Source organism: Scyliorhinus torazame, chromosome 7, assembly GCF_047496885.1.
Source record: "Scyliorhinus torazame isolate Kashiwa2021f chromosome 7, sScyTor2.1, whole genome shotgun sequence".
Taxonomy (NCBI): Eukaryota; Metazoa; Chordata; class Chondrichthyes; order Carcharhiniformes; family Scyliorhinidae; genus Scyliorhinus; species Scyliorhinus torazame.
The window spans coordinates 308,889,517-308,905,372 of NC_092713.1; the positions used below are offsets into that span (position 1 = coordinate 308,889,517).

Sequence of the window (15,856 nt, forward strand, 5' to 3'; positions counted from 1 at the left end):
ACCTGTACACAAACTGCACACACACACACCAACCTGTACACACACACCTGCACACCAATCTGTACACACACAACTGCACACCAACCAGTACACACACCTGCACGCCAACCTGTACACACACCTGCACACCAACCAGTACACACACCTGCACGCCAACCTGTACACACACCTGCACGCCAACCTGTACACACACACGCCAACCTGTACACACACACGCCAACCTGTACACACACACACGCCAACCTGTGCGTGCACACACACCACCCTGTACACACACACACACACACCAACCTGTACACACACACCAACCTGTACATACACACACACCAACCTGTACATACACACACCAACCTGTACAAACACACACCTGCACACCAATCTGTACACGTACACATGCCTGCGCACCAACCTGTACACACACACCAACCTCTACACACACACACGCCAACCTGTACACACACACGCCAACCTGTGCGTGCACACACACCACCCTGTACACACACACACACCAACCTGTACACACACACACACCAACCTGTACACACACACACACCAATCTGTAAAAAAAAAAAACCTGCACACCAATCTGTACATGCACACATGCCTGCGCACCAACCTGTACACACACACACACCAACCTGTACACACACACCAACCTGTACACACACACACAAACCTGTACACCAACCTGTACACACACACCTGCACACCAACCTGTACACACACACACCTGCACACCAACCTGTAGACACACACACCTGCACACCAACCTGTAGACACACACCTGCACACCAACCTGTACACATACTTGCACACCAACCAGTACACACACACCTGCACACCAACCTGTACACACACACCTGCACACGAACCAGTACACACACACCTGCACACCACCTGTACACACACACACCTGCACACCAACATGTACACACACCTGCACACCAACCTGTGCACATACTTACACACCAACCTGTACACACACACCTGCACACCAACCTGTACACACACACCTGCACACCAACCTGTACACACACACCTGCACACCAACCTGTACACACACACCTGCACACAAAACCTGTACACACACACCTGCACACCAACTTGTACACACACACACCTGCACACCAACCTATACACACACACACCTGCACACCAACATGTACACACACCTGCACACCAACCTGTACACACACCTGCACACCAACCTGTACACACACACCTGCACACAAAACCTGTACACACACCTGCACACCAACCAGTACACACACACCTGCACACCAACTGTACACACACACCTGCACGCCAACCTGTACACACACACCTGCAGACCAACCAGTACACACACACCTGCAGACCAACCAGTACACACACACCTGCACACCAACCAGTACACACACACCTGCACACCAACCTGTACACACACACCTGCACACCAACCAGTACACACACACCCGCACACCAACCTGTACACACACACACCTGCACACCAACCTGTACACACACACCTGCACGCCAACCTGTACACACACACACCAACCTGAGCGTGCACACACACCACCCTGTACACACACACACACCAACCTGTACAAAAACACACCTGCACACCAATCTGTACACGCACACATGCCTGCGCACCAACCGGTACACACACACCAACCTGTACAAACACACACCAACCTGTACACACACACAAACCAACTTGTACACACACCAACCTGTACACTCACCAACCTGTACACACACACACACACACAAACCTGTACATGCAGGCACAAAGAGCCAGTGTACAAACACCTGAACAGCAACCTGTACACACAGACGCATACAACCAGTGTATACACACACACACCTGCTCACCAACCTGTACACCCACACACCAACCTGTACACACACCAACCTGTACACAAACTGCACACACACACACCAACCTGTACACACACACCTGCACACCAATCTGTACACACACAACTGCACACCAACCAGTACACACACCTGCACGCCAACCTGTACACACACCTGCACACCAACCAGTACACACACCTGCACGCCAACCTGTACACACACCTGCACGCCAACCTGTACACACACACACGCCAACCTGTACACACACACGCCAACCTGTACACGCACACACGCCAACCTGTGCGTGCACACACACCACCCTGTACACACACACACCAACCTGTACATACACACACACCAACCTGTACATACACACACACCAACCTGTACATACACACACACCAACCTGTACATACACACACCAACCTGTACAAACACACACCTGCACACCAATCTGTACACGCACACATGCCTGCGCACCAACCTGTATACACACACACCAACCTCTACACACACACACCAACCTGTACACACACACACACCAACCTGTACACACACACACACCAACCTGTACACACACACACACACCAACCTGTACACACACACACACCAACCTGTACACACACACACACCAACCTGTACACACACACACATACCAACCTGTACACACACACACACCAACCTGTACACACACACACACCAACCTGTACACACACACACACCAACCTGTACACACACACACACCAACCTGTACACACACACACACCAACCTGTACACACACACACACCAACCTGTACACACACACACACCAACCTGTACACACACACACACCAACCTGTACACACACACACACCAACCTGTACACACACACACACACCAACCTGTACACACACACACACACCAACCTGTACACACACACACACCAACCTGTACACACACACCCCAACCTGTACACACACACACCAACCTGTACACACACACACCAACCTGTACACACACACACACACCAACCTATACACACACACACCAACCTATACACACACACACCAACCTGTACACACACACCCCAACCTGTACACACACACCCCAACCCGGCCACACACGCACCAACCTGTACACACAGGCACATACAGCCAGTGTACACACCTGCACACCAACCTGTACACACAGACACATACAACCAGTGTACACAGACACACCTGCGCACCAACCTGTACACCCACACACCAATCTGTACATACACACCAACCTGTACACTCACACACCAACCTGCACACCAATCTGTGCACACACACACCTGCACACCAATCTGTGCACACGCACACACACCTGCACACCAATCTGTGCACACACACACACACCTGCACACCAATCTGTGCACACACACACAAACCTGCACACACACACACACCTGCACACACACACACACACCTGCACACACACACACACACCTGCACACACACACACCTGCACACACACACACACCTGCACACACACACACACACACCTGCACACACACACACACACACCTGCACACACACACCTGCACACACCTGCACACACACACACACCTGCACACACACACACACCTGCACACACACACACACCTACACACACACACACACCTGCACACACACCTGCACACACACACACACCTACACACACACACACACACACACCTGCACACACACACACACACACATGCACACACACACACACCTGCACACACACCTGCGCACACACACACACCTGCGCACACACACACACCTGCACACACACACACACACACCTGCACACACACACACACCTGCACACACACACACCTGCACACACACACACCTGCACACACACACCTGCACACACACACACACACCTGCACACACACACACACACCTGCACACACACGCACACACACACACCTGCACACACACACATCTGCACACACACACATCTGCACACACACACATCTGCACACACACACACACACACACCTGCACACACACACATCTGCACACACACACACCTGCACACACACACACCTGCACACACACACACCTGCACACACACACACCTGCACACACACACACCTGCACACACACACACCTGCACACACACACACCTGCACACACACACACACCTGCACACCAACCAGTACACACACACACCTGCACACACACACACCTGCACACACACACACACCTGCACACCAACCTGTACACACATACACATGCACACCAATCTGTACACACACCGATATCTGCACACCAACCTGTACACGCACACATCTGCACACCAATCTGTACACACACACACCTGCACACCAACCAGTACACACACACACCTGCACACCAACCTGCACACACACCTGCACACACACCTGCACACACACCTGCACACACACCTGCACACACACCTGCACACACACCTGCACACACACCTGCACACCAACCTGTACACCCACACACCAACCTGTACACCCACACACCAACCTGTACACCCACACACCAACCTGTACACCCACACCTGCACACCAAACTGTGCACACACACACCTGCACACCAAACTGTGCACACACACACCTGCACACCAACCTGTACACACATACACATGCACACCAATCTGTACACACCGATATCTGCACACCAATCTGTACACGCACACATCTGCACACCAATCTGTACACACACAACTACACACCAACCAGTACACACACACACCTGCACACCAACCTGTACACACACACACGCCAACCTGTACACACACACACGCCAACCTGTACACACACACGAACCTGTACAAACACACCTGCACACCAATCTGTACACGCACGCACACCTGCGCACCAACCTGTACACACACACACACACACACCAACCTGTGTACACACTCACCAACCTGTACACTCACCAACCTGTACACGCACCAACCTGTACACGCACCAACCTGTACACGCACACACCAACCTGTACACACACACACAAACACAAACCTGTACACACACACACAAACACAAACCTGTACACACACACACACACACACACCTGTACACACGCACACCCACCTGGACGCACGCCCACCCACCTGGGCACACGCACCAACCTGTACACAGGCACATACAGCCAGTGTTTACACCTGCACACCAACCTGTACACACAGACACAAAGAGCCAGTGTACAAACACACCTGCACAGCAACCTGTACATGGACATTGCAGCCAGTACACACACAAACATGTACAGACACATACAGCCAGTGTACACACACCACCGTAGACACACAGACACATACAGCCAGTGTACACACACATACACCTGCACACCAACCTGGACACGGACACACGCACACACATCTGCACACCAACCTGTACACACAGACACATACAGCCAGTGTACACACACACACACCTGCATACCAACCTGTATACACACACCTACCTGTAGACAGACACATATACACGCACACACACCACCCTGTACATACACACGCACCAGCCAGTACACCCCTGCGCGCCCACATGCAACACCAGCCAGTACAAACACGCACACACATGCACTTTTGCACTTGCAGTTATGGACACGTGTGTGCATATAAACATGTCCACTTTATGTGTGTTTCCACATGGATGGCCAGTTGTCAGTCATAGAGCTTTACAGCACAAAAAGAGGCCCTTCTGCCCACCCTGCCTGTGCCAGCCATCAAGCAGAGGGGTTTAAGGCAGAGGGGTTGAATTCCTGCTGGATGCACTGGCTGAGCTTCCAGTGATGGTTTTGCCTGTGGCAGGAGACAGACACATCCACAGCTGCAAGTGTGATAGTGGTTTAACCCGGAGGTACTGCTAACCAACCCGTTCATAAACCACAGCACGGCAGACAGTAAATTAATTCCCATTCAACACACTGGGATATTAGACAATCAGGAGACTGTTAATGATGGATATATCGCCGATTCATTCAGTCACTGCACCTAATTGAAGATGGCAAAAGCTTCGGTTTCCCAAGATCGTAATAAATGAACTCTCTGTGGTTCCCCACTGAAGCTCTCCAGCTTCGTACAGTTCCTGTGGGATTGAAGCAAAAGAGAATTAGAACCAGGAAGAGCCATTTCAGCCCCTCAGCTCTGCTTCACCCTCTGTTCAGACCAGCACTCTGATTTCACCTCAACTCCTCTTGTCCACCTTCTACCCAACAAACATCTCGAACAGCCTCAATGTTGAAGATCCTGTCCCCTCTTTGACTTTCCCACCAGAGGAAATTGACCCCCCCCCCCCCCCCGCCCCCCCCCCCCCCCCGCCCCCACCACCCCCCCCCCCGCCCCCACCACCCCCCCCCGCCCCCACCCACCCCCCCCACCACCCCCCCCCGCCCCCACCCACCCCCCCCACCACCCCCCCCCGCCCCCACCCACCACCCCCCCCCCCCCCCCCCCCACCCCCCCCCCCCCCCCCCCCCCCACCCACCCCCCCCCCCACCCACCCCCCCCCCCCCCCCCCCCCACCCACCCCCCCCCCCCCCCCACCCACACCCCCCCCCCCCCACCCCCCCCCCCCCCCCCCCGCCCACACCCCGCGCCCCCCCCCCCCCCCCGCCCCCACCCCCCCACCCCACCCCCCCCCCCGCCCCCACCCCCCCCCCCCCCCCCCCACCCCACCCCCGCCCCCACCCACCCCCCCCCCCCCCCACCCCCCCACCCACCCCCCCCCCCCCCACCCCCCCCCACCCACCCCCCCCCCCCCCCCCCCCCCCCACCCCCCCCCCGCCCCCACCCACCCCCCCCCCCCCACCCCCCCCCCGCCCCCACCCACCCCCCCCCCCCACCCCCCCCCCCGCCCCCACCCACCCCCCCCCCCCCACCCCCCCCCCGCCCCCACCCACCCCCCCCCCCCCGCCCCCACCCACCCCCCCCCCCCCCCCCCCCCCCCCCCACCCACCCCCCGCCCCCGCCCCCACCCACCCCCCCCCCCGCCCCCACCCACCCCCCCCCCGCCCCCACCCACCCCCCCCCCGCCCCCGCCCCCACCCACCCCCCCCCCCGCCCCCGCCCCCACCCACCCCCCCCCCGCCCCCGCCCCCACCCACCCCCCCCCCGCCCCCACCCCCCCCCCCCCCGCCCCCACCCCCCCCCCCCCCGCCCCCCCCCCGCCCCCACCCCACCCACCCCCCCCCCGCCCCCACCCCACCCACCCCCCCCCCGCCCCCACCCCACCCACCCCCCCCCGCCCCCACCCCCCCCACCCCCCCCCCCCGCCCCGCCCCCCCCCCCGCCCCCACCCCACCCACCCCCCCCCCCGCCCCCACCCCCCCCACCCCCCCCCCCCCGCCCCGCCCCCCCCCCCCACCCCCCCCCCCCCCCCCGCCCCCGCCCCCACCCCCCCCCCCCCCCCCCCCCCCCGGTATTTATCCAATTATTTTCTGAAGGTTATTATCTAGTCTGCTTCTATCGCCCTTTCAGGCAGCTCCATCCAGATCATAACAGCTCGCTGTGCATAAACTTACATAGACACAGAGTGTTAACATAGAACATGCAGTGAAGGAGGCCATTCGGCCCATCGAGTTTGCACCGACCCATTTAAGCCCTCACTTCCACCCTATCCCCGTAACCCAATAACCCCTCCTAACCTTTTTGGACACCAAGGGCAATTTAGCGCGGCCAATCCACCTAACCTGCACGTCTTTGGACTGTGGGAGGAAACCGGAGCACCCGGAGGAACCCCACGCAGACACGGGGAGGACGTGCAGACTCCGCACAGACAGTGACCCAAGTTGGGAATCGAACCTGGGACCCTGGCGCTGTGAAGCCACAGTGCTATCCACTTGTGCTACCGTGCTGGAGTAAAGACCCTTCTAGTCTTTACTCCAGTCCTCCGGTTACTGACCCCCGCTGCCCCCCCCCCCCCCTCCATCCCCCTCCCACAGATAAACGCTCTCTTTGTTTTACTCTAAATAAATCCTTCATAATTCTGAATTAAACCTGCCCTCAGCCCTGTCTTGAAGAGGAGAATTAGCCCGGCTTCTCCAGTCTGTCAGTATAACTGAAGTCCTTCGTCCTTGGGTTTGATGTTATTTAGCTGCACCCTCCACCCAAAGGCCTGGACACCCTCGCTGGAGTCGGAATGGAACACAATACTTCAGCTGAGCCCTGGCCAGTGATTGGTAGCGTTTTGGCGTCACTTTTGTACTCTGAGCTTCTGTTAATCACGTCGATGGTCTCATCCGCTTTTCATTAAAAAAAACACAGCCTTCTTAACCTGACCTGCCTTCTTCAAATATTTGTGCATGTGCACCCCCTCTCTGTTCCTGGTTTAGAATTTCTTTTTTAATTGCGCCCCTCCACTCTCTCCCTACCGAAATGCTTCACGTCATCAAGTACCTCCCTGGCTGTCGAGCCCTTTCTAGTCTGAGACCTTCCGGCCTTCGTTCTAGCATCCGCTACCTCGACAGCGTTGGGGGCAAGCAGTGTGGTTGGCGCTGGGCTAACATCCGGCCTGGCGATAGTCAGTTTGGGTTCAGCGCTATTGGGGATGTAGGCCCGTGGACTGGACCTACCTTTGCATCCGCGGCCACCAGATCGTCACTGACAACATCATCCTCCTCTCTGGTTCCCTAGACAACACAAAGCGGAGGGAACAGAGATGATTTTTTCCCTTTATTTCTTGCAAGTCTACTTGCATCGTAGGAACAAGAAAGGCCATTCAGCCCCTCAACTCTCTTCCGCCGTTCAATTCGATCATGGCCGATATGCACTCCCGACCCACGTACCTGATTCTATTCCATATCCTCAGATACCCTCAACCTAAAAGGTCAATCAATCAATCGTATATTTTATATGGACAAGAAAAGGAGCAATAAGACATTTGTTTGTGTGGTGAATACAATTTTACTTCACATTTTCCACAGAATTTCACACAGTCGGTCACTAGTATGTGTGTGTGTGTGTGTGAGTGTCTGTGTGTGTTGGGGGAGTGGTTAGATTTACTAGAAAGGTACCAGGAGGGTGGGGGGACGAAGTGAGCGGCTTCAGTCCCATGGAGCAAATGTGATTGTTCTCCTTGATCTCCTCAGAGCAGTGAACCTTCAGGGGAGACTTAACAGAGATGTTCAAACTCATTAAGAGCTTCAGTAAAGTAACTGAGGCGATACTGTCTCCAGTGGCGGGGAGGATTCAGTAAGCAGAAGGCCCAGGTTTGGAGGTGATTTGCAAAAGAAATGAGGCAGTGATTGGGCGACATGGTGGCACAGTGGTTAGCACTGCTGCCACACAGCTCCAGGGTCCCAGGTTCGATTCCGGCTTGGGTCACTCAGTGCGGAGTCTGCACGTCCTCCCAGTGTCTGCGTGGGTTTCCTCCGGGTGCTCCGGTTTCCTCCCACAGTCCAAAGATGTGCAGGTTAGGTGGACGGGCCATGATAAATTGCTCCTTAGTGTCCAAAGATTTGCAGGTTAGGTTGGGGTAATGGGGATAAGGTAGAGGGGAGTGGGCCTAGGTATGGTGCTCTTACAGAGGGTTGGCACAGGCCCGATGGACAGATTGGCATCCTCCTGCACTGTAAGGATTCTTATGTTTTAAACTGCATATTGCAATGAGATGTTGTGATGTGGAAGGCGTGGCCTGAAAGGGCGGTGGTAACAGATTCAACAGGAATTTTCAAAAGGGACGTTGGATAAATACGTGAAAGGAAACGATTTTCAGGGTTATGAACAAAGAGCAGAGGACGGGGACTAATTGAATAGCTGGATCAACGGGTTAGCACAGATAAAATGACCTGAATGACCTGTGTTATATAATTCCATGAAACGCAAATTGCCCCCACTAAATCACAGTCTGTTTGGACGGTTACTGTGCACCTTATAAATTAATAAGTTCACAAGATATAGGAACAGAATTAGGCCTTTTGGCCCATCGAGTCTGCTCCGCCATTCGATCATGGCTGGTCTCACCCTGGCCTTAACTTCACCGTCCTGCCCGTTCTCCATAACCCTTCAACCCATTTCATAGAAGATAGGAGTAGGAGGAGGCCTTTTTGCTCTTTGATTTCTTTCGGACTGTTAGGAGGCCTATAGAACACTCCCAGCAATGTGATTACTCCTTTTTGGTTTTTAAGTTCTACCCATATGGCTTCATTTGAAGAGCATTCTACGATGTCATCCCTCTTTACTGCTGTAATTGATTCCCTGATCAAAAATGTGACACCTGCCCCATCCTTCCCTGTCTCACATGAAGACCCTATATCCAGGATTATTGAGCTGCCAATCATGCCCCTCTCTCAACCATGTCTCCGTGACAGCAAAGATAACACCATATCCCATGCTTTCATTTGTGCCCTCAACTCATCTGCCTTGTTCATCAGATTCCCTGCATGAAAATAAATACCATCCAATCTTGTCAAACTCCCTTGTGATTTAACTGGCCTATAAGTTCTATGCCTTCCTGACTCACTTGCTGTCTCTTCTAATTTTGGCTGTGCATCTCCCTCTACTGAACCGTCTCTCAGGATCTCAACCCCTGCCAAATTAGTTCAAACCCTCCCCTACAGCACTGGCAAGTCTCCCTGCAAGAACGCTGATCCCATTTTGGTTCTGGTGCGCCTTGTACAGGTCCCACCAAAAATGGTCCCAATGTCCCAGAAATCTAAAGCCCTCCCTCCTGCACCATCTCTTCCGCCACACAGTCATCTGGGCGAACCTCCTATTTCTATACTCATGAGCACATGGCACTGGAAGTAACCCAGCGATTACAACTTCTGGGTCCTGTTTTTAATTTACTTCCTAGCTCCCTAAATCCTGCTTGCAGGACATCATCCCGTTTCCTACCTATATTGTTGGTACCAATATGTATCACGATATCTATTTGCCCCTCCCCTTCAGTATGCCCCACAGACGTTCAGTGACATCCCTGACCCTGGCACCAGGGAGGCAACATACCATATTGTTATGTACAATGGGGGGGGGCGGGGTTTCCAGCATTTCATGCCAGTGGGATCTTCCGATCCCTTCGATGCCAAATCCCCGCCGGTGGAGGGGTGGATTCAATGGCGAATCCCACTGGCAGTGGTGGGACCAGAAGACTAACTGCAGGCAGGCCACCTCCCGCCGTCGAGAAACATGCTGCGTGCAGGGTGGGAGGGGGGGGGGGGGGGAGCATGGAAAAGAATATCAAGTTGAATTTATAGAGATACATTTTTGTGCTAAGGAAGGTAAAAATGGTCTTCGTTTCATTTTGGTTTTGTCTCTGAAACTTGCTGATTGAGAGTCTGGATAGACTCGTCACGGAGAGGTTTCAGGCCCTTCAGGTTTGTCTGTATACACACATTTTCAATGAGGTTTTACAACCCCTGAAGTGAAAAGTGATGGGTTAACAGGGATTGGCAGCTCTGAGGTTTGGGAAGTGCAGAGAAAGCCTTCCAGTTGCCAGTGATTCAGCGACACAGGGACAGAAAAAAGGAAATGAAAAAAATGAAAATGAAAATTGCTTATTGTCACAAGTAGGCTTCAAATGAAGTTACTGTGAAAAGCCCCTAGTCGCCACAGTCCAGCGCCTGTTCAGGGAGGCTGTTACGGGAATCGAACCGCGCTGCTGGCCTGCCTTGGCCTGCTTTCAAAGCCAGCGATTTAGCCCTGTGCTAAACCAGCCCCTCCGAGTAGAGAGAGGGAGAGTTTTAGTTTGTGTGTCAGAGAGAGAGAAGATGGAGTTGAAGCTCTCTGAGAAGTAAAATTGCAAGGCTATTGGGACAGTAGTTAACGGAATAATCAGTTGCAGGACTCGGTCAAGTGATCAGTTTAGCGGACTGGCAGACTGAGTTTAGGGAATTTGTCTGTTTACTCTGCAGCTGAAGAATGAGTGAGTTTAAATTGCGGTTCTTGGGGTCTCTCAGGGAGAGATACAGGTTATGAGAGAAGAATCAAGTGAATGCTCAGGAATTCACTGGAAGAAAATCATTTCTAACTTTGCTAGTCCAGGCGAGAAGCCTTTGCCTCCAGCTGGCGGTAACTCTTCACTGGTTTGTGTGTCTGTAAAGATATTGCTGAGTTAAAGGAATGTCGGGAATTTGAATTGCCTTCTTGTGTTTGGGTTGAAATCTTTGCAAACCTTTTGTTCACCCGAATGTTTTCCCAGGACTCAAAAGGTTTTTGATGAGAGATCAGACATTCTAGTTTTTATTCCACAAAAAATTGAAGGTTAAGGGGTGATTGGATTTTGAACGGAATTGATGGAATGGAGTGGAGAGAGAAACCCTTTACTGGTGGCGTGGGGGTGCCGAGGACAAGAGGGAATAACGTTACAATAAGAGGCGGGCCATTCGGAGGGTTAGAGACATTCCTCTACCCAAAGTGATGTTGAAGTGTTGAAGCTGTAAATGCTCAATGAATACTTTTATCCCTGAAATTGGCAAAAATTCAAGGATAGTTAGCGATATGGAACCAATGAGGGTAGATGGAGTTCAGCTGCAGATCAACCGTGATCCTAACGAATGGTGGAATACGTTCAAGGGGTTGAATGATCTCTTGCTGCTTCTATATTCATGCAATATTGTGCGTTTTGAGTACCTCATTCTTACACAGAATCAACAGTGCTGCATTTACCTGCAGGAGAACCACCAACATCTTTTTGAAGTGTCCAGATGTGTCACCAACAATATCAGTTTCCAAATCTGACTCATACACTGTGGACGACACAAAGAGATTAAACATCACGAGACACAAGAGAGGGACTATCCCAAATGTTTTTGCTGTCAGGCCGGGAACCAAGGACATAATAACAAAACAGCCACTAATAAATCCAACTGGGAATTCTGAAAAACCTTCTTGAGCTTGAGCGTGATAAGAATGTGTTATATTCAAGAAGGCCAGTTGGTGAAATCAATCCTTACTCAACCTAACATTTATTTACAGAGTGAAACGTCACAAGCAAATAATTCCCAATTCGACTAATCCGTTTTCAGTGTACGCCTCTTTACATCTGGTCAAGTGAAAGCCCAATTAAATAATTAAACTCAACTGATGGATATACAATGAACCAAATGTTGAACTTGCTACAAGGAGTGGTTAATTGGAATAGCGTAGCTGCGTTTAAGGGAACGATAAACAAACATATAAGGGGTAAAAGGATGGGGTTGAGTAAAGAGGGGTTGGGAAGACGTATGTGTGGAACAGAAAGACCAACATGGACATTATGGGTTGAATGGCCTGTTTCTGGGCTGTGTATTCTGTATAAGGCATTGGGCTATTGGAAGTGAGTGGAATGGTTGGCTACTAGGGTGGGTTCAATCACCCGAGGGAGTCCAAGATAAATTTTCCAGAGTAGTTTATACTGCTCATTGTTCCAGAGTTTTCTTTGCCTCTCCTGGGAGGTTACGAGGCGACAGAGGTGGTGGGAGGCGTCCAGCCATGATTCTCTGACAATTGTGGAGTGTGGGCAAAGACGTGAGGGAGCAGGTCATTTCCTGCCCGCCATTGTAGTTTTAGGTTCCCTCCAACAAGGAGCCGCCAATCGGATCTCCATCAGGTTGTAACACCATTACGTAGGCATCGGAGGCGATCTGACATCCATGGAATTGTACCCAGCATGAGCCCGGGGTAGGGGTGTAAAATCAGCAACAACCTGTCTCGGACATAGTTAATCACCTCAAGGCACTTCTGAGCAACAAGAACAAACAAAATCTGACTCTGAACTACGTGAGGAGATCGATGGACAGGTGAGTGAAAATGTGGTCAAAGAGGTTGACTTTGAGGAGCATTTTAAAGAAGGACACAGAGGCGGGGACATTGAGGGAGAAAGTCCCAGAGCTTAGGGGGAAAGTGTCTGAAGGCATGGACGCTGGTGCCATTGGAGTAATCAAAATGGGGGATGTGCCGGAGACCAGAATTCAATGTGTAGACATCCCAGAGGGTTGTGGTGCTGGAGGAGGTTAAGGAGATAGTGAGGGATTTGAGACAACAATGGGAATTTAAAATTGAGGTGCAGCTTTTCTGGGAGGCAGTGAGAGTCATAGACACAGGGGGTGATCAGGGGTTGCTGCAGTTTGGGATAAGGATGAGCTCAGCCTATTGAAATCAGAGAGTATTAACTACCTTCATTATAAGCTTTAGTCAGCTCGTGAATCTGCTTATTGTTTCTGGATGCAAGGAGTTCAATCACACAGTTCTCATCAGTGCCAAGTCCCTGTTAAAGAAAAGAGACACATTCAAATCAATGGATTGGGCACTTTCCCCAGTCAGTGGCCTCGCCATTCACACCAAATGGGTTCCAGGTGCAATTGCCAATATCACTTATTTTTCTACACAGCGGCCACAGAGGTTTTTACCTCCACATCAGAGAGTGGCTGTACCTACACCACACAGACTGCAGTGGCTCAAGAAGGCAGCTCACCACCACCTTGTCGAGGACAATTCGGGATGTTGACCGCGCCAGTCCGCCCATATTTCATGGCTGAATTCCGAAAAATGACATGTCTTGGGACATTCTGAAATGATGTAAGGTGCTACTGAAATGCCGTGTCCGTCTCTGTACGCTTAACAGAACACAATCAGGAATCATACTGACCGCCCAAAAGTTAATGGTGGCATCACTACTGACCGTCTGAGAGCACGGCGCCCCCTTAGTACTGACACTCCGAGGGCATAGTGCCCGCATCCCCCCCCACAGTACTGACTCTCCGAAAGCATGTCGCTCCCTCAGTGCAGACCCGTCGACAGCATGCCTCTGCTTCAGCACTGACCCTCCAATGGCACGACAGCCCCTCAGTACTGACCCTCTGACAGTACAGCACTCCCTCAGTACTGACCCTCTGACAGTGCGGCACTCCCTCAGTACTGACCCTCTGACAGTGCGGCACTCCCCCAGTACTGACCCTGACAGTGCATCACTCCCTCAGTACTGACCCTCTGACAGTGCAGCATTCCCTCAGTACTGACCCTCTGACAGTGCCGCACTCCCTCAGTACTGACCCTCTGACAGTGCGGCACTCTCTCAGTACTGACCCTCTGACAGTGCGGCGCTCCCTCAGTACTGACCCTCTGACAGTGCAGCACTCCCTCAGTACTGACCCTCTGACAGTGCAGCACTCTCTCAGTACTGACCCTCTGACAGTGCGGCACTCTCTCAGTACTGACCCTGTGACAGTGCAGCACTCCCTCAGTACTGACCCTGTGACAGTGCCGCACTCCCTCAGTACTGACCCTCTGACAGTGCAGCACTCCCTCAGTACTGACCCTCTGACAGTGCGGCGCTCCCTCAGTACTGACCCTCTGACAGTGCAGCACTCCCTCAGTACTGACCCTGTGACAGTGCCGCACTCCCTCAGTACTGACCCTCTGACAGTGCAGCACTCCCTCAGTACTGACCCTGTGACAGTGCCGCACTCCCTCAGTACTGACCCTCTGACAGTGCAGCACTCCCTCAGTACTGACCCTCTGACAGTGCAGCACTCCCTCAGTACTGACCCTCAGAGACAGAACCTTATCTATCTTTACTCTTTCACTGGGTCACCATGTCAGTGAGCGTACAGTTTTACCTTGATGGCGTCTCTCAGCTCTTTGGCATCGTACACTGCAGGAGGTTTCATCAGGCCAATGATCAGTCTCTCAAATTTTCCCGTGAGTTCATATTTCAGATCATCAATCAGGTCCTGCGACACAGAAATCCCGTTATCCTCTTGAAAAATACGGTGCGTTTGGGCTGCTCGAGCCCACCAATTATATCTGATCTGTATCTTACTCCATCTCCCCACCTTGGTTCTGTAACTCCTTCGAGACCCTAACCCAACAGAAAATGTAGCAATTGCAGCTTCCTGGGGGCAGAGTGTTTCGGTTTTTATTGTCCTTTGTCAGAATTGTTCCTGACATCCCTTCAAATTGGCTCAGCTCGCCAAGTGTATTGTCCTGGTTTTGGTTTGCGGAACAAGGTCGATTGCGAGAGTCTCCCTGACTCTGGGCATTAAACACCCACCTTCTACAACACGTGGATGGTATTTCCGCCCTTGTTAACTCCACGACCAAGTGTAACATTCCCCTTTCCAC

General features: G+C 52.8%; 1 protein-coding gene across 4 annotated transcripts in view; it reads right to left on the reverse strand.

The window, feature by feature from the left end:
• The window catches only part of anxa6 (annexin A6), a 182,446-nt gene that overhangs the window by 118,554 nt on the left and 48,036 nt on the right, over positions 1 to 15,856 (reverse strand). For all 4 annotated transcript variants that reach the window (XM_072512738.1, XM_072512739.1, XM_072512736.1 and 1 more), the window contains exons 5-9: positions 15,352 to 15,465; positions 13,910 to 14,000; positions 12,422 to 12,501; positions 8,389 to 8,445; positions 5,810 to 5,903 (exon numbers count right to left, since the gene is read on the reverse strand). In XM_072512738.1, coding sequence (XP_072368839.1) covers positions 5,810 to 5,903; positions 8,389 to 8,445; positions 12,422 to 12,501; positions 13,910 to 14,000; positions 15,352 to 15,465 — 436 coding nt within the window. The remainder of the gene's footprint in view (positions 1 to 5,809; positions 5,904 to 8,388; positions 8,446 to 12,421; positions 12,502 to 13,909; positions 14,001 to 15,351; positions 15,466 to 15,856) is intronic.